This window comes from Moschus berezovskii, chromosome 3 (assembly GCF_049115385.1).
Source record: "Moschus berezovskii isolate FMDL1 chromosome 3, NW_MosBer_1.0, whole genome shotgun sequence".
Classification (NCBI taxonomy): domain Eukaryota; kingdom Metazoa; phylum Chordata; class Mammalia; order Artiodactyla; family Moschidae; genus Moschus; species Moschus berezovskii.
In genome coordinates, this window is record NC_142462.1 from 80,389,958 (window position 1) to 80,409,535 (window position 19,578).

At 36.4% G+C, this 19,578-nt stretch overlaps 1 protein-coding gene across 8 annotated transcripts in view; it reads right to left on the minus strand.

Annotated features, from left to right (window-relative positions):
- Window positions 1-19,578, minus strand: part of PALS2 (protein associated with LIN7 2, MAGUK p55 family member) — a 138,814-nt gene that overhangs the window by 41,479 nt on the left and 77,757 nt on the right. For all 8 annotated transcript variants that reach the window (XR_016037048.1, XM_055421017.2, XM_055421014.2 and 5 more), the window contains exons 3-5: window positions 13,039-13,191; window positions 9,282-9,434; window positions 8,284-8,511 (exon numbers count right to left, since the gene is read on the minus strand). Coding sequence is in view for 7 of the 8 variants with exons in the window: in XM_055421017.2 (XP_055276992.1) it covers window positions 8,284-8,511; window positions 9,282-9,434; window positions 13,039-13,191 (534 nt within the window). In the remaining variant the exon portion in view is untranslated. The remainder of the gene's footprint in view (window positions 1-8,283; window positions 8,512-9,281; window positions 9,435-13,038; window positions 13,192-19,578) is intronic.

A 19,578-nucleotide genomic window follows, 5' to 3' on the forward strand; every position in this document is an offset into this window, starting at 1 on the left:
GGGTACAGAAAGTGATAAAAAGGTTTTGTGGAAAGTGGACCCCAAGGAAAGAGTTTTGTGTATAAATAAAAGTTTTTTTGAGATGTTAAACTGCATTTGACAATAGATTTAAGTTTATTTGCCTCTTAAGTGGTCTGTTCTATATTTTCCTCTGAAATCCTATATTGTTACTATGGCTGAGTGAATAGTTATTGTTTCACAGTGACCTATAATCCCATCTGACTGAGTGCGCTAAACCTTTCTGATATTTGTTGACAAAACTTCCTAAATCATTCTGATGAAGCACTTTTGGCTTCTAGCTAACTTTGGGATGCTTCAGAGGGCCCCTGAAACATCCCAAAGGGATATATTACACTAATTGGGTTCAATTTCCATGTTAAATTACATGGGAAGTACTGTCAAGTGAATAATAAGTCTCGGGTATATTGTATGGTAAATGTTACTAATACAGATATCCTAGAAACAATTTATATATAAATTCTGATATATTCAGGTAAAATGTTGCCATAATTCTGATTACTATCTTAAAGTGTTGTCACAGCACTAACCAAGTTTCTTGTGAAAATGCTTCCTCTTCCAGAAGATTTATAAAAAGGACTTTTGGATAAATACAAGTTTCTGAACTGGGTAAGAAATTAAAAGATTCTAGTGAGAAACCTGATGACTGTACAAAGGTTAACAAAAGGACCGAATGAACTGGCAAATATGGTTATAACTTTTATGGTTTCTGAAAAATTACTGGTTTGAATCTGTGTTTTCCAGATTTTAGGAAACCTTCCCCTCAAACTAATTATGACTTAACAGTAATTTGGTAAAATGGTATTTAATAGACAAATTGAAGCATTTAACATTTTTCTCTACCTGACCCCTTCAGAGATTGGAAACTCTTAGGCTTCCAGTAACTTTATCAGATAAACTAAGAAGGTTATCTCACTAACAGGTACAGAAATCTCAGTTTTGGAGACCTTAAGAAAGGGAGGAATTCACTCACATCTGTTAGGCAAAATCTGTGATAAGCCTTTGAGATGACTTTCCTAGCCCTGAAAGGTTTTCAAGTTAAGTTTGAGACTCCATAAAAGTTTCAGCAAAGCAAAAAAAAAAAAAGTCTATAAATAATCAGGTCAAGTTTATTGAGAACAGATCTATTTTGTAAACAAGTCTTAATTTGGTTATATTTGATAAAAATGAGAGTAATTTTAGGGAAAAAATGATGTTTAAATGAGTGTTAAATCCCAGTTTGTTAATGGAAGTCTGTATCTACTCAGACTCATTTCCTGAATGGATCTCTGCTGTTATGTGATGTTAACATAGGATTTGGCTGAGTTCTTGAAGAGCACCCTAGGTTTGTTTCTGAAGCTTGTCTCAGTGATCTATCTTTGGATGAAGATCAGATGCCTCATGACCTGTAACCAGGACTAGAAAAAGACATAATTTAAAGGACTGTCTCCAACCCGGATGGAAGGACTTTTTTCAGAAGAAACTACACTACACCAGGATGAGAAGACAACATCAGAGGTAGACAGCTTGCCCAAGATGCTGGACCTGATTCGTATGATCATTTATAATGTTTTCTTGACTTCTTAGACCTCTGCATATAAATCAAATGCTTTTCTACCATAGGCCTGATCCTATGCTAGTTTTAGAAATTAATCCAATTGTCGGGTTTGTAGACAGGTAAAAGCTCATTCTGCTTATACAAAAACTCTGTTAGACTTGTGCCATCCTAATGTCCTTAAACCATGGCAACAGTCTGCTTCTAAATTGGAAAATTAAAAAAAATAGCTGGAAATCAGAGTCAGGGCTATGGGAAATCCAAGATGGCTGCTTGGCTTTTCCCAGCTCCCTGATAAACCTCATTTTTTATTTGATGGGTTAAAGCCTTCCTGGCTACAGGGTTAATGCCTCCATAATGAAAAATCATGGAATATTAAGTTTGTAAATTGTTAAATTAAGTTTCTAGTTTTGTTAATTAAGGTCTAGTGTTTACTAAGACTCACTGCTGAGACAGTTCCTTGTTATGTGATACTGCTAAAAGATTTAATTAAGTTATTAAAAAGGACACTCTAGGTTAGTTTCTAAGGCTCATCTCAGTAACCAATCTTCAAATAAAGGTCAGATGCTCCATAATGTACAACCAGGAGATTAACACCAGGCTATAGTCATTTAACAAATGAAGTCAGGTGACTGGGGGTATACCAGGCTTTATCTAATAAAAGTTCTTGACTTATAATTCTTATTTTACTAATAACTGCTAGCTATGGCTATATTATTTTCTATGTCACTTGTTTCACTGAGCCTGTGATATAATGCTGATATGCAGTTCCATATGAGATCAATAATTGTAATAATGTGACTCTGGGTATGAGAAAAAGCAACAAGAGGGAATATTTTCCTGGACCAGGAGGCTAGTAAGACAGTGGTCCAGAGACTTTTGCTACTTGCAAGGCCTGGTCCAATTTTAGCACACTGAGTGGCCCATCGCTTCCCTAGACCTGGGAATGAGCCTTCCCAGCACCACGGGACACAATGGTCATAAAATGGTGCCACATGGTCGGATATGTGGCTATGAAGGGATCCTGCTGACTGGAAGTTGGTACTTGCCAGCTGCCTCTACAAAGATTATGTCATGACCATTGCAAGCTGCTGAACTTCAACACCCCCTGAAAGAAGTTCAGGGTGAAAATCAGGAATGAGGCACTCTGTGCTCTGAAAAAACTGGCAGAACAGGCCTTCAGATAGTTAGATCTTTTCAGAAAAAGGTTTTATGAGTTCCAATTCTTGCATCTTCTCATACCTAGAAAAACACTGATGTCATTAATGGTGACATCTGCTTTGGCTATTAAAAAAATTTTACAATTAAAAGTTAAAATAGAGTGGCTATGGTTCAGACATCCTGGAAATAACTATTTCCCAGATATCCTGAAACATGATATTATGGGTGTGATTTCAGATTAGACGCTGTAACGTAATGTAGAACTTAATGCTTCTGTAATGCATTTTTGCTTCTGTACTTTGCTTGCTGCTTGTAAAACCAAAGTTACTCCATTTTAAGATAAGGTTGTTTTTAAGTAAAGATTCCTAAAATTGTTTTTGAGTAAGGATGTATAATGATCCCTGGATCAAACTCTACCCACGGAGGAAGATTCCTCCGTTTGAACAACAGAAAAGGGGGGAATGTAAGAATGGGTTAGCATAAGAACGGCCATCTTAGAGGCCGGAAAAACCATTTTTACTGAGTATGTGACTTGAGGGAAGAAGAATTAGATAAAACCTGGGAGACAAGTTAATCTTAAGTACCAAGAATGTGGGCGGCTGCAACACTGAAAATTAGGTAAACAGGTCTGATAAGTTTATCTCATTAAGACACCAGGATAGAGATATGCACAGCTGTGTGTGTGTGTGTGGAAAATTACTGTGAGTTAGGTAATTTAGAAATATCATGATTTGAAAATGCTATATAACCCCTTGGCTCTGAGTGCTCGGGGTCCTTGTTGAAACCCGCTGCGTCGGGCAGACACTTGGACCCCAGCTAGCTGGAAATAAACCTTGCTGTGTGTCTTGCATTATCGTGAGTGTCCTCTGTTCCTTGAGGGAAGGGCGACTCCGGACCCTAACAGTTACATTTACAGATGTCTGTGATGGCATATAGAAATGAAACTGACTTTTGTATATTAATCTTATTTTAAAGCATTCTGCTAAATTATTTCTAATAATTTATAGTTCGGGGACAGTTTCAGTTAAGAAAATACTATTTGAAAATAACATTTTATGTTCTTCTTTCCAAATCTTCTGCTTTCATAATTATTTCTGTCTTCTTGTGCTTATGGAATTTTCCATAAAATATTGAACATAAATGGTACTAATGAACATCCTTCTTTAGTTCCAATTTTTTTTAACTAGGCAATGACATTATTAACCCTTGTTTTAAACTTTATGCTCTGGCTTCTTTGGCTTAATTAACTGCAAACAAATAATTGTGTACAAACAAAAATTTAAAAAGCAGCAGTGCCCAAGAGCCTCAGAACTTAAAATACTACAGGTTTCTATACTTAAATACAACCTAAACAAACTTTTTTAGGAGTCAACATTCTTGAAGTTTCTTTTCTTTCTTTTTTTAAAGAAGTTCTGTTTGCCTCACTGTTGGAAGCCTCATCAAAATTCTGAACAAGATCACTCTCCTTCCCAATAGCAAGTGGGGCTTTCCACCCAGCTTCTGCCAGGATCCTGAAAGCTTGTTGACACCAAGCTGGTCTAAGATTCGGGTGGCCTTTCTGTCAGGAGCTTTGTCTCAGCACAGCTGGTAATGGACTGCTGCCAGAAATGTCTGAGCATCAGGATTGTTAAAATGAATCATCACTTACTGGTTTGCAAATATACTTACCTCTTTAAAATCAGAGATAATGTTTATCCTGAATTTTTTAAAAGAGAACTGAAGTTTTTTTATCATCTGTTATAACAGATATTTGTTATATCATCTGAGGGTGGTTCCCTTTTACCAATGCACAAGTATGCCTGAAGTTTGGCAAGTTTCTCTTTATGGTGGGTTTTTTCCATCTTGGAGTGGAAATGGGACTTCACAGGGGCCCTGAGTTTGGCACTCAAGTAGTCTCAGAAAGACCAGCTTAAAGTACTGTTCCTGATTTTTAAAGAGAAATGCTTCTAACAAGTCAACTATTGAGAATAATGTTTTAGTTTAAAAAAAAAAAAATAAGATTAAGGAGGTTCTTTCCTGTTCCCAATTTACTAATCTTACTTAAAAAATCATGAACAGGTACTGAATTTTATCGAATTCTCTACTGATATTTATCTTCTTTAATCTGTTAATTTGTTTGGTGACATATATGAACTTTCTAACATGAAACCATCCTAGCTTGGACACATTGTATTATCTTTTTTATATATCATTAAATTTCCTTTGCTAATACATTGCTGAGAATTCTTAAATGTATGTCCTTGAATGAAATAAAACAAATTTCTTCTCATATTTTTTTGTTATGTGGGTCATAATGGCCTTAAAGAGAGAATTCCCATTAATCTTGCCTTAAATAAAGAAATGGAATTTTAAACAGTCTTTGGAAACCTACATACATGTAAGCTGGAGAACTTTAGAATTAGCTGCAATTTCTAACCCCTCCTCGTCTTCAAATTTAAAAATAAAGATTCTTTGGTCTCATGAAAGATTTTGGATTTTTAATAAGCGAATCAAATAATATTGATAAAGATGATCTATTGACCATGCTTTGAAAAACTCAACCCTGGTATGAAGACCTCCTGGATTCCATCTGCTCTCACAGCAGTTGAGAGAGAGAGTTGGAGTTTCCAGTTAGTGAAAGAGCAGCTGAACTGGAGAGGCTAAAAGCCCTTGCTTTCCATTAGTGTTACTCTTATAAGAGGAACACAGTGTGCCCAGGACAGTCCTATTCTAGTTTAATTAGTAATTATTCCCCCTTTTGCTTTAAAAATGTCCCAATTTGGGTGTGTTTTATCTCTCCTGTTGGAAGTTTTCAATTTAGTCCCTTCTTTTTTTACGGTAAGGGAGGTCTGAGGCCAGCTCAGGCTTGGATGGAAAGTTAGACCTTCCCCATTTCAATGCCTTCTCCCAGTTCTGAAGACTAAATAAAAAGCAGATTTTGAGAAGGCACAAGACGGAGAAAAATGTATGTCTAAGACAGGGCTAAATATCCTTGCATTTCACATCATTCAGACCAGTCACCAGGTACAGATTCTACAAAGGGATTTGAGCCAAAGCCCTAGCTACTGATATCACAAAAAATTTTCCATAAAAGTCCATTATAGTCATGGTAAGCTGGTAGGAATCCTGAAGTTTGAACCACAGGGGGTAAAAAAATAAAAAGAGTAATTATCATAACTAATGTATAGTTTTTAAAAAATAAATAAATCTTAAGTCCTACTTTTCCAATCTACTTAGGTGCCAACTGAGGAATAAAGCTAGTCTGAGGGACACTAGCTATTTAAAATGTCTAATTTCTAATGCCATTTCTCTTATGATACTTTTCCTTGAAAAGACAAGGTCTCTATCCTTCATTTAAACGAAAGTTCACTACAAGCCTGTAGTGAAATCCAATTTACATGCTAAAAATTCATAACTGCCTATTCTTACTCCCCCAAAGAATAATATAAAGCAGGTATTCAATACAGGTTATTTCAAAGACTTTTATAGAAATAGACATACAAGTCTTTTAAATTATCATATTAACAATATTAAAATAAGTATAGTGGCAGCATCTTCTGTAAAAGACCTGAAGTTTTACTCATACTTGGAACAAATTTCTGGAAAACCTAAATAATTAAATGCATCTAAAATACTGATGAACATTTCCTATATCTACATTATCTGGATTTGAAAACCCTCTCAAGTTTCAACATGCTTATCATAAGTGTCAACTGTTCCTTTGCAATTATCTCATCACTTTTTCCTTCTTTAACATTTCTTTGGAATCATACCACCACCTCATTACCACCATCACAACAATAGCAGTAGCTATGGGCTGGCATGCAGGATGTGACAGGTGCTGCTGAATTAACTTATCTGATCCTTACAGTAATCTTTTGAGAAAAGAAATACTCCTAACTATACTGGTGGCTCAGAGGTTAAAGCGTCTGCCTCCAATGTGGGAGACCTGGGTTCAATCCCTGGGTCGGGAAGATCCCCTGGAGAAGGAAACGGTAACCCACTCCAGTATTCTTGCCTGGAGAATCCCATGGACGGAGAAGCCTGGTAGGCTACAGTCCACGGGGTCGCATAGAGTCAGACACGACTGAGCGACGGGACGGAACGGAACGGAACGGAACACAGATGAGAAAACGAAAACAGAGAAGGTAAGCTAGTAAGTGGTGGCACAGTTATTTGAAACAAAGCAGTCATCACAGCCTTTCATAAGAACTGCCTTTCACAAATTACCTCACACTTTCAAAAATCTGCTTCCTGGCTACACAGTCTCATCTCTCTTCTTTTCAAAATTCACTCAACATAATGAGGTTAGTGACCACTGTCATTAAAACACTGCCATGCTTAATAATCTGTCTTACCTAAAAATCAGTTACAAAATGTAGAGCAAATGGTACAAACCAGGGGTTCAAGATTCTTTTCAATTTGGACCCATCCTCTCTTTCTGGCCTTATTCTCTGTTTAGCCCATCACTGGAACACTAAGCTAAAGGTGAGCAGGATTACATGCTAATTTTCCTCACAGGGCCTGGAACATGACATGTGTCAAAACTGTTTGCTAATTAATGACAAAAAGTCTTTAAGGTTTTTCTCATATCAGCTGTAGGTTACTGAAATGCTAGGGTCCAAAAATCACTGCACAAGGTGAGTTTTAGCCAAAAAGTTGGCTTAAAACTCAACATTTGGAAAACTAAGATCATGGTATCCAGTCCCATCACTTCATGGCAAATAGATGGGGAAACAATGGAAACAGTGAGAGACTTTATTTTGGGGGGCTTCAAAATCACTGTAGATGGTGACTGCAGCCATGAAATTAAAAGACACTTGCTCCTTGGAAGAAAAGCTGTGACCAACCTAGACAGCATATTAAAAAGCAGAGACATTACTCTGCCAACAAAAGTCCATCTAGTCAAGGCTATGGTTTTTCCAGTAGTCATGTATGGATGTGAGAGTTGGACTAGAAAGAAAGCTGATTGCCGAAGAATTGATGCTTTTGAACTGTGGTGTTGGAGAAGACTCTTGAGAGTCCCTTGTACTGCAAGGAGATCCAACCAGTCCATCCTAAAGGAGATCAGTCCTGAATATTCATTGGAAGGACTGATACTGAAGCTGAAACTCCAATACTTTGGTCACCTGATGTGAAGAACTGACTCATTTGAAAAGACCCTGATGCTGGGAATGATTGAGGGCAGGAGGAGAAGGGGAAGACAGAGGATGAGATGGTTGGATGGCATCACCAACTTGATGGACATGAGTTTGAGCAAGCTCCAGGAGCTGGTGATGGACAGGGAAGCCTGGTGTGCTGCAGTCCATGGGGTCACAAAGAGTTGGACGACACAACTGATGACTGAACTGAACAGAGGGTTCAAGGTATTCACAAAGAGATTTCTTAAGTAAATTCCTTTTGAAGAGTAAGATAATATTATTTAAAAATCCCAAGAATTCACCCATGACAAAATAAGGCACTTTAGAACAATTAAACCAGACAGTTTTTTCTCTTCTCATTAGCAAACAAGTAGCAACTGGTGGTTATATCCAACAGTATGATTAAAGAAAAAAAGTATACTTAGTATTAGCGAGAATTTTATTACTAACCTGTTGAGGAATAATGGTATCTCTATAGCTTGGTAAAATTTTCAGGGTGACACTTCCACTAATATTTTTCAGTAATTCTTGTAATTCCTTTGGGTTGTTTCCAACTTCATGGCCATTGACTTCTTTAATGATATCTCCCACATGAAGCAGACCCTGACGGTCTATCATTCCTCCATGGAGGATTCGGGCGATTACCAGATCATTATTTTCAACCCTAAATGTTACACCCTGAAGAAAATAAGGAATGAAATTACTGATTTTAGGTTGTTGGGAAGAAATCGTAAATATTCATGAATATGTATATATAAGAAAATAATTCTAAAAATAAGTGAGTAAATCGTTCCTACTTTTCCCACGTTCACTCGCAATCTCATGAAACCATGTACAACTGTGACAACATATACCATCCCTTAAAAAAGGGACTTCCATGGCAAGAGTAACCTTGAAAATTAAACATATCTTAGGCTGCATTCCACAAGGTATGAGGAAGCTCAAAGGAGCAAGCGATGTATTTGTGCATTCTGATGGCCTTGTTCCTGGTGTTTTCTCTTCTCACTTCACTGTTCTCGTAGTCTAGCCCAGAAATGCCATGTTAGCATGAAACTGTAAACATTTACTTACAGAGTCCTACCAATGTTTTCAATTTTTAATAACAATGATCTTCTGCATTTTGCTGCTATATATATAATTAGCAAGCAACCTCAGTTAATTTCTTCAAAGGGTATAGGAAAAAAATAGTTATCCTCTGAAATTTTTTCTACTCATCGGCAAACTTCTTCTCTCCTCTATTTCAGTTCAATTTTGGTTTAATTCTGCATGCTAAATCAAGTTGAGAGTATCACCTGTGTATTTTACACACAAGCCAAAAAGACTGATGAAAACAAACATGAGTAAAGTTTTCATAATGATATAAATTATGAAAGAAAAAAATGAGATAGTGACTCAGTCACAAGTATGTAAGATTTCAGATTTAAGAAGGCAATGACTGACCAACTCACCAGTGGTTCCCCAGCCCTTTTGTGAATACCAAGGATACGAATGGCATCAACTGGCAATAACTGATTATTGATAGAAGAATTATTCAATTCTGGGCTTGATGGTGGTGACTCGTAACACTTTGATGCCACAATATCATGGGCCTCCAAGAGTGACTAGAAGGATTCAAAACAGCCTGTGGTTATTGATTACAGATGCAACAAGTTATTAAAAGTAGCAGTTCATTATCCCAATAGAGTACTAAAAATTTCCAAGGCATTAATTGGTAAATTTTAGTCATTTCATGGAAATAGTAGACTGAAGAAAAATTACAAAGGAAAAAAACTCACAAATTCATATATTAAGGATTATTCCTATTAATTATGGAAGCTACTTAAATCACTAACCTGGGCTGCTTAGTTTTTACCCTATACACTCTTCTTAAGTAATATTACCCATTCCTATGACTTGAACCACTACTGAGAACTCCCTTGATCCAGATCTCTCATTAGCTTCAGACTCATATATTAAAAATCTGCCCACAACTGGCCAAGAGTCATGATAATTTGAAAAATCAAAACAAGGATTATATAGGATTGAAACATAATGAATTAATGAAAACTCTGTAAGTCCTCAATGCTACTTAAAAAACAGGACTGAAAAAATCTCATTTGTTTCCATTTGAGATTGTCCTTTTAAACAATTCTTTACTGTGAAAACTGGCAAAGGGAAGAAGCTGGCATTTCCCTAACTTTTCAGTTGGAAATGCATTGTAGGTTAACTAAACAGCTCAGCTGATGAGGAAAAACTCTATATAAAAAGACCAGCTAAGAATGAGAGAATTTGAAAAATGTCATTTTGCAACCTCTCATGAAAATATTGAGTCAGGCAAGGATTATTAATTTGAGCTCATCAGTAAGTAAATGGTTGAAAGGAAACAGCATTTGTATAATGCCAGAATAATAACACACTAGATTACTTCTTAGTGGAAAGGCTTTCAAGGGTAGGTTCTGGCTGTCATTGCCCTTAATCAAGGAACTAATCTCAGCATCAAGAGTGATGGGGCAACGTATGGCTGAACCCCTTCACTATTCACTTGAAACTATTACAACATTGTTTGTTAACTGGCTAGGACAGAGGAGCCTGGCAGGCTATAGTCCATTGGGTCACAAAGAGTGGGACACAACTATGTGACTAACACACTCACCCCCAATACAAAATTAAAATTTAAAAAAAAATAAAAAATTTCAATTCAGAAAAAAAGAAGAGTGATGGGTCAACCAGATATTATATATCATCTGATGCAGATTAATTTACGTTGTATCACCTTACTTAAGATGCATCTTGAGTGCGAGCTAAATTGCTTTAGTCGTGTCCAACTCTTTGTGACCCTATGGACTGTAGCCCACCAAGGCTCCTCTGTACATGGGATTCTCCAAGCAAGAATACTGGAGTGGGTTGCTATGCCCTCCTGCAGGCGATCTTCCAGACCCAGTGATTGAACCTGTGTTTCTGAAGTGTTCTGCGCTGCAGGTGCACTTTACCACTAGTGCCACCTAGTACGGAGAACGCAATGGCACCCCACTCCAATACTCTTGCCTGGAAAATCCCATGGATGGCGGAGCCTGGCAGGCTACAGTTCACGGGGTCACTGAGTCGCACACGACTCAGCAACTTCACTTTCACTTTTCACTTTCATGCATCGGAGAAGGAAATGGCAACCCACTCCAGTGTTCTTGCCTGGAGAATCCCAGGGACAGGGGAGCCTGGTGGGCTGCTATCTATGGGATTGCACAGAGTTGGACACGACTGAAGCAACTTAGCAGCAGCAGCCACCTAGTAAGCCCAAGATGCATCCTAGTTTCAAATACAACTTAAGCCATCTTTTAGGTAAAATTTCTGTTTATAAGCAATAGGATAACTAAACAACATAGCAGGAAAGCACACAAGTAAATCCAAGGAGTGGATTCTGCAGGATAATGGCCTGGCCTGGTCTCTCTAGCAGGTCAACATCATAATCAAGTGAGAAAAGGATGGTCTAACTAATGCCACATATGGACCTAATTTGAAAATTCATACATACAAACCAGCCGTAAAGAGTATTTTTGTGTAAAATGCACTCCATGTTACAGAGGTCCACTGAAATGGAAAAGTGGAAATCAATGGCTGAAAAAAGGGTAAATTACAAAACAGCTTATGCAAAATGATTGCAGTCAGTAAAGAAAAAAATACATATGTATATTTATGAATAGAAAAAATATGGAGAAATATGCACCATGGTAGTATAGTAGTGATTTGGGTAATAAAAATGCAATGTCTTAATTTCTGCATTTTTACTTGCTATTTCACAAGTTTATATATTTATTAGACCTCATAAATTTATGCATTAAATTTTATACTTACATAAAAAATATAGCATGCTTGCAAAGTTCTACCAGATGCATGCTTCTAAGATACCACAAACTTAACATGGCCAGTTACTTTAACATTAGCGTGCCCAAAACAGCACTCCTAGAGTGTTCATTATCTCAGTAGACACCATCAATTTTTTGTCAGAAATCCTGTCCTTATCAACTTCCCATATTTCTCTTCTGTGGCTGTCACATGTAATCAGTCACTAAGCCCTATTGATTTTACAGCTTAAAACTTGAAAATCCTCACATTTCCCACTATCTATGCTGCCATCACAACTTCTCACCTTGGCACAAAACCATATAGCTCCACAACCTGACCTCTCTCTGTTTAATAACCTCCCCCACCCCTTTCCCTACCCAAGGTTTCCCAATGTCCTCTGGATAAAATTCAAATATCTTAGTATGCATTTAAGGCCTCAATTAACTGGCTCCTGCATAATGGTGTCTCTGACATGTGTTTCTACTTTTTGCACTTAAGATAAAGTGCAAAATGTTGGAACCATCTCATTATACATTTACATAATTTTTACAGTAACATGGTCAGAGAGTCATGGAAAATCTTGAGGAAAAGCATAGGGATGCTGCCATTTGATTTTTAATGCTAAGATTTGCAGTGACAAGCAGGTGACACTATTCTTCTATCTCACGATCATTTATTGAACAGTCCATTCTTTCTCCACTAAAATACAGTGTCTCATAAATCAAGCTGCCATTTGTCTGAGGATGTATTTCTGGGGTTTCTCTTCTCTTCAGGTAAGCTATTTCTCTAATACTGCACCAATACCAAACTGTCTTAATTACAGATTTCTAAGAAATCTCCACTTTCCTTTCTCTCTTCTGAAACTGATTCGTCTTTGGTAAACTGATTAATTCTTCATCCACACAGACAAATGCTTAAATTGAATTTATTTTTTGTTCCTGTGCAAAGTATGTCATAGTTTCTATCCCCTATAGCTCTCTCTTGTTCTAAGGTCATCAGTTGCATTCCAGTCTTAGAAGCAATACTGAAAAGGCATATCACTGGTCACAAGAACGGCTGGGAAACAGTGGTGTTAAGAAAAAAAACTCCACTATCACCGTGAGAAAAATGTCCCAGGCATGTGGTCTCATGGTGACACAGGTTTGTTGTTGTTTAATTACACAAAGAAAAAGCCATTCTAGTGAATTTCTTTGACAGACACTGTTCATCTGTATAGTATGTGTATCTGTTTATGTAGCATAAGCATATGAGGATATTAAAACATCCAAGTTGGAATTTGCAAAATATGACCCTAAATCTTTTAAAAACTTCATCTGAAATAGAAACTACTAAAAGAATATTTTGGGAATACAAGGACTTGGAAAGAAGAGAATAGAGAAAGTTTACCTGGAAGTGAGGCTCTTTGAGTATACCAACCAGTTCTGCCACATTTTCATCCACATTTATTAGAGGGGTGATATCTTCAAGAATTTCATTGACTAATTCCAAGTTATTATCACTGACAGCTTCTAGTTTTGAATCTTCTAGCCTCTCATGAGCCTGAAAAAATACCGGAATATTAAAGTAATAATACATACTACTTTGCTCAGACTGTGGTTTTCTTCTTGAAAACTTTTGAAAGTTTTAAAAGATATTACTTGATGGTTTGATCTACTGAAATCAAACTTTTCAATCACAGGTAATATACAGATTTCATAGTAAATGCTATCATGCAATATGATAAACCTTGGCCTCTATTCCTACCCTAAAAATAATGGAAAACTCATTTTTTATAACTAAACTACGGAAAAACTGAATAGGCCAATGATAATTTAAAAAGTTTTTTAAATGTACTATATTTCCTACCCAACAGAATTTCCTAACATTCTAGTTTAGGCTCAAATGATACTGCTTATGCTTTATTTTGGAGAAGGAAATGGCAACCCACTCCAATACTCTTGCCTGGAGAATCCCATGGACAGAGGAGCCTGGCAGGCTACAAGTCTGTGGGGTCATAAAAGTTGGACATGACTTAGTGACTAAATGACTAAACCATGCTTTATCCGATGATTAAGCATAATAAAAATAAGGGTATAATCATGATAAGGATTATCATTTAAAAAACAATGAAAATAATTTTGAGAACCCCATAATCCTAAAGTTACAATTTTCCATTTTGAAAATTCAGCAAAAAGGACAATTCAGGAAAGACAGCTCTTGAACTTTTCCATAGAAAATGAACCATCAATTACATTGTCATAGGAAATAAATAAAGCCACTGGACTTCCCTGGTGGCTCAGACGGTAAAGCGTCTGCCTACAATGTGGGAGACCTGGGTTTGATCCCTTGGTCGGGAAGATCCTCTGGAGAAGGAAATGGCAACCCACTCCAGTACTCTTGCCTGGAAAATCCCATGGATGGAAGAGCCTGGTAGACTACAGTCCACAAAGAGTCGGACACGACTGAGTGACTTCACCTTAGGAAATAAATAGTCCTAATTATTCTTTGGGGCTTCCCTGGTGGCTCAGAGGGTAAAGCGTCTGCCCACAATGCAGGAGACCGGGGTTCGATCCCTGGGTTGGGAAGATCCCCTGGAGAAGGAAATAATTCTTTAATAGTGGCAGTAAAGCAGGGTTTTAAATTCAAACTCAGAATGAACACTAAACAGTCTGTATCTTTTAAGTGTTGTGTTTCTGATAAACAGTTGCTGTCTGATTTTGAAGACAAGTAAAGCATAATTCATTTGGCCTCATCTTGGGGCATGTGGGATCTTGTGTCCCTGACCTGGTATTGAACCTGCACCCACTGCATTGGAAGTACAGAGTTTTAACCATTGGACCACTAGGGAAGTCCCCTGGTGGCTCAGGTGGTAAATCTGCCAACAACGCAGGAGACTCAGGTTCAGTCCCTGGGTCAGGAAGATCTCTTGGAGAAGGGAAGGGCTACTCACTCCAGTATTCTAGCCTGGAGAATTCTGTGGAGAGAGGAGCCTGGTGGGTAATGGTCCATGGAGTTGCAAAGAACTGGACATGACTGAGCAACTAACACCTTACAGGAAAAGCATAATTATGAAGATTTAATTTATAAATGAAACCTTGTAAGATGACAAGTTTTACACTTACTATTTTAAGCTCCAGTTCTGTGAGTGAAGGAAAAAGTTTCAAGTGGTTACAGTATTGTTTAAATGTTATCTGATACCTAGAATACTGTACATATTATTTCTACCATACAGAGTAGATCCTTCAGAATTCTAATACACCTTCTATTTATTTTTAACATTTTATTTAAACAAAGAAAATCATTTCACACATATCAATGTAAAATTGTTAATGAGCTATCTTACATTCTTGGTTTTTGTATCTCATCTTCTAAATCATACACCTTCTAATTTTAAAAATGCATTTTTTTTCATTTAAATATATCTTCCAGATAATTCACAACAATGACATAAATTTAAGTGGAAGAGAGGGTCTATTGGCAACATTCTAAAGAAATACCTCCAAAGAAGAAATTTTAAGTCATATGAAATAAACTGATATGAAGAAATTACAATCGTTATGAAACAAAATTGTTAAAAAGACCAAGTGTAACTTAAATAAAGCAATGAGTTTCTATTAGATTTAGATATGAAAAACGTTAAGACGACTAGGGAATGCCACTAAGAGCGAGAACAGGTAAATCTATAATTTTCTTAAAGCATAACAGAAGTCTTAAAAAGAGAGGATGATGAGACCGTTTAACATATATCATGGATTGATTATAACCACTGAGGAAAAAAAATAAAATTATATACACAACTACTTAACTCTTGTAAAACAAGCTGGAAATACTGTTTTACATTTATTTATTCATTTATTTTTTGGCTGGCTAGGCTGGATGGCATCACCGACTCTGTGGACATGAGTTTGAGTGAACTCTGGGAGTTGGTGATGGACAGGGAGGCCTGGCGTGCTGTGATTCATGGGGTCGCGGAGAGTCGGACACGACTGAGCGACTGAACTGAACTGAACTGAGGTCTCATCGGTGCTGTGCACCTGCTTTCTTCAGCTGCAGAGAGTGGGGCTGCTCTCTAGTTGCAAGGATTTCTCATTGTGGTTGCCTCTCCTGTTATGGAGCACAGGCTTCAGTAGTTGCAGCTTATGGGCTTCAGAGCGCAGGCTCATTAGTTGTGGCACACGGGCTCAGATGCCCTGTGGCATGTGGGATCCTCCCCGACTAGGGATCAAACTAGTGTCTCTCACACTGTAAGGTAAATTCTGAACCACTGGACCAGCAGGGAAACCCTTGCTAATTGTTTTAATATAAATATTTGTTGTTTTTTTAAAAAAATCTAATTTAGCATGATTAACCTTGCAAATAGTCTTAATACGCTAATGATAGTATATGAAAGCTTAAAAAAAAGAAGAAAAGAACTTGAACATTTAAAGAGGGCTTTTGTTTTGTTCCAGTAAATATATTCTAAGTTCAGTATCAGAGTGTGCATGTGTGTAGTCAGCTAGATATGTTGTTATCATCTTCACCTTATAGACACAGACCCTGAAGATGGAAAATGAGATAAAGTGACTGCCTCAGTTCACACTACTGGTAAGCAACTAAGTGAGGTAGTCCAACATCATCAAACTTGAGCTCTTACCTATTAAATCTTATTCAACTTTTTGACTATACAGTAAGCTACCCTATCATCATCTTATACTTAATTATTTAATCTAAAATATTATACATTATTATCAATCATTTAAAAGTGTGATATATGCTCTCACTAACTGCTAGTTGAGTTGTTGCTTCTTAGCATGGCTCTTTCAGTGTAGATGTGCTAAATTATACTCCTATGGTTCAAGAAGACCACCCACACTGTCAATCTCCATCCTTTTGCTCAAAGAGCTATAAGAATTACCTGTTGCTCCAGAGAACAGATGATGACTGGCTTAACATTTTCATGTACTAAGCCAATATGTTTTCTATAATATCCTATGTTACTTAAGACTTTTTGATTAAATTATAGTCTTTGGGAAAAGTAGAGGAACAGGAAAGATCATTGGCTTGAAAACTAATACCTTTCCCTTCCTTTCTATCTTCACCAATCTTATTGCTCCAAAACTGTGTGAGGACAGGAGGAAATGTGGAAAGACTACCGGCAAAAGAGAAAGAGGAAGTCAAGCAGAGGGCACAAGTATGCTATAAAAACAAACATATCCGAAGGTGTCTGCACATCAACTCTACAGACTGCTTCTACGGTAGGAAAAAAATGTCACCACACAACACATAAATCCTCAGAAAATGTTTTTAAGTGAAACTGCAGCTATAATTAAAATAAAAAATCAATTTCTGAAATAGAGTTGGGCTCAATTAAGATAAACTTTAGTATTTCCAAGAAAGCAACTATAGGTAGATATTTGTTAATATGTAACTTTTTAGGTTCTAGTATCATGTGAAAGAAGTTGAGACTGCAAGTCAAAATTTATTTAGTAGCTTTCAAGAAGCAAGTCAGGGAAGCCTGGTGTGCTGCAGTCCGTGGGGTCACAAAGAGTCGGACGCGACTGGACTGACTGACTGACTGAAGAGGCAAGTACCAACTTGAATTTAACTAATAAAACAGGCTTCCCAGGTGGCACTAGTGGTAAGGAACCCACCTGCCAATGCAGGTGACTTAAAGAGATGTGGGTTTGACGCCTGAGTCGGAAGATCCCCTGGAGGAGGGCATGCAATCTACTCCAGGATTCTTGCCTGGAGAAGCTCATGGACAGAAGGACCTAGAGGACTAGAGCCCATAGGATCCCAAGGGTCAGACACTACTGAAGAGATGCAGCACACACAAACAAAACAGACAAAGGAGACACTGAAAACGTACCAGAGAGGCGGAAATGAATCATATGCTATTTGAATAAATGTGTCTTGTTTCCTTTAAGAAAAATAATTACTAGAAAGCTAACACAACTCAATAAAAATATGTTTCTCCTGCCACAAGCACTTGGAAGAACATGCCATAACTGACTTTGTAGAATACTTGGAGTTGATACAAATACAGCCTAGCCCTCTTGTACGTCTAGTTCTAAGAATCCTATTCACCACTGCACCTTAGAAAAATGAACTACAGGGAAGAAAAAGTTCTTTCAAAACTTCTGGGTATTTTGCGCAAGTTCAGTTCATCCATGCTGGTAAACAAAATTTTTAACAAAAGTTATGCACTGTACATAAAGTGACAAATGATATTATCTAGTAATGATAATGCTGTAATTATTATGTGTAGTAACCTTATCTTTCTCCCTTAAAAACAAAAATACTATACATTGTTTCTTCTTAGAAACTGACTAAGTATATAGTAGTTGCTAAGTATTTCTTTAAAAAGCGATTAAATAAATAGGAGATAAGACTGACTGTGGTCAACAGATATCTTCTAGAGATTTTTGAACTAAGACAAACAGCAATCCACAAATGATCAAAAAATAGGTAAAAATTTGAGCAGAAAGTAGAAATGAGACAAAAGAGAATGGAGAATTCAATTTTTACTTTGCTACTACATACCTATCAAGAAAGATGAGATATGTTTTGTTGAAAAAAATGGATGAAATAAGTATAACTAAATTAGAATTGAATTATCTAATGAATAAAGAATTTGTCATCTAGTGAACCAAAAAAAGTTAAAATTCTTAGATTAGATAAACTATCTCAAGGTACTCAGGGAGCTGAGCCACTCTTAGAGATACCTGTAGAATTAGGAGAACCAAACAGATGTCAAAAAACTAAAATTGAGAATCTTTACAAAAAATATTCACAAAATAAATCTTCACAAAAAAGGAAATTCAAATACTTCTTAAACATATGAAAAGATACACAACCTCTTTCATAAGAGAAATGCAACTAAAACTGTACTGAAATATTAATTTCTTTATGAGACTGGCAAAGACAAAATTCTGGTAACATATTATGTTGTTGAGAATATGTCAGAAGACATGTACTCTCACACATTTTTTTTCTGGTGGGAGCACACTAGTAAGCAGTATGACTATAACAACCAAAATCACACAATTCTTTTAACATTTATCCTAGAGATATACATACAGGTATAAAATAACATGCATCAAGACTGAATATTACAGCATGACTTATAAGTAAAAAAGCCATCTAAATATCAGAAGTTTGACTAAATTTTTTTTGATATACTCAATACAATGGAATATTATGCCACTTTTAAAGAGAACAAAGGTTCTCTGTAGATATTGATATGAATATGTAAAAAAAAAATCAAAGTTTAGAACACAGAGTACAGACCCACAGGTACTATTATATTCAATAGTGAATATTATTGTATTTAACACATAGTTTTCCCCTAAGATTGGCAAAAAGGAAATCTTCTCTTATCACTGCATTCAACATTTGTACTAAATCTCCTAGACATGACAATTAGTGCAGAAAAAAAAATAAAAAAAATGTGTATGTATATGTATAACTGAGTCCCTCTGTGGTACAGAAGAAATTAAGACAACACTGTAAATCAATTATAATTCAATTAAAATAAATAAAAAGGCCAATGAAGAAAGTTCCAAAAAAAGAAATAAAAGGCATTTCAATTAGAAAGAAAGAAGTAAAACTATCTTTATTCATAGATTTGTATTGAGAAAATCCTAAGGAGTCCACTAAAAAACTATTGGCACCAATACACAAGTTAAGCAAGACTGCAGGATAGAAGATTAATGTATAAAAATCAATACACTATACAATAAAAATGAACAATCTGAAAAGAAAATTAAAAAATAATTCCATTCACAATAGCACTGAAAAGAGTAAAATACTTAAGGTAATTTTAACTAAAGTGAAAACTCACTCTGAAAACTGTAAAACATTGTTGAAAGAAATAAAGATTTAAATGAAAAATTACTTCATGTTCATGGATCTAAAAACTTTGTGCTGTTAAGACAGTAATACTCCCTTAGAATGATCAATACTATG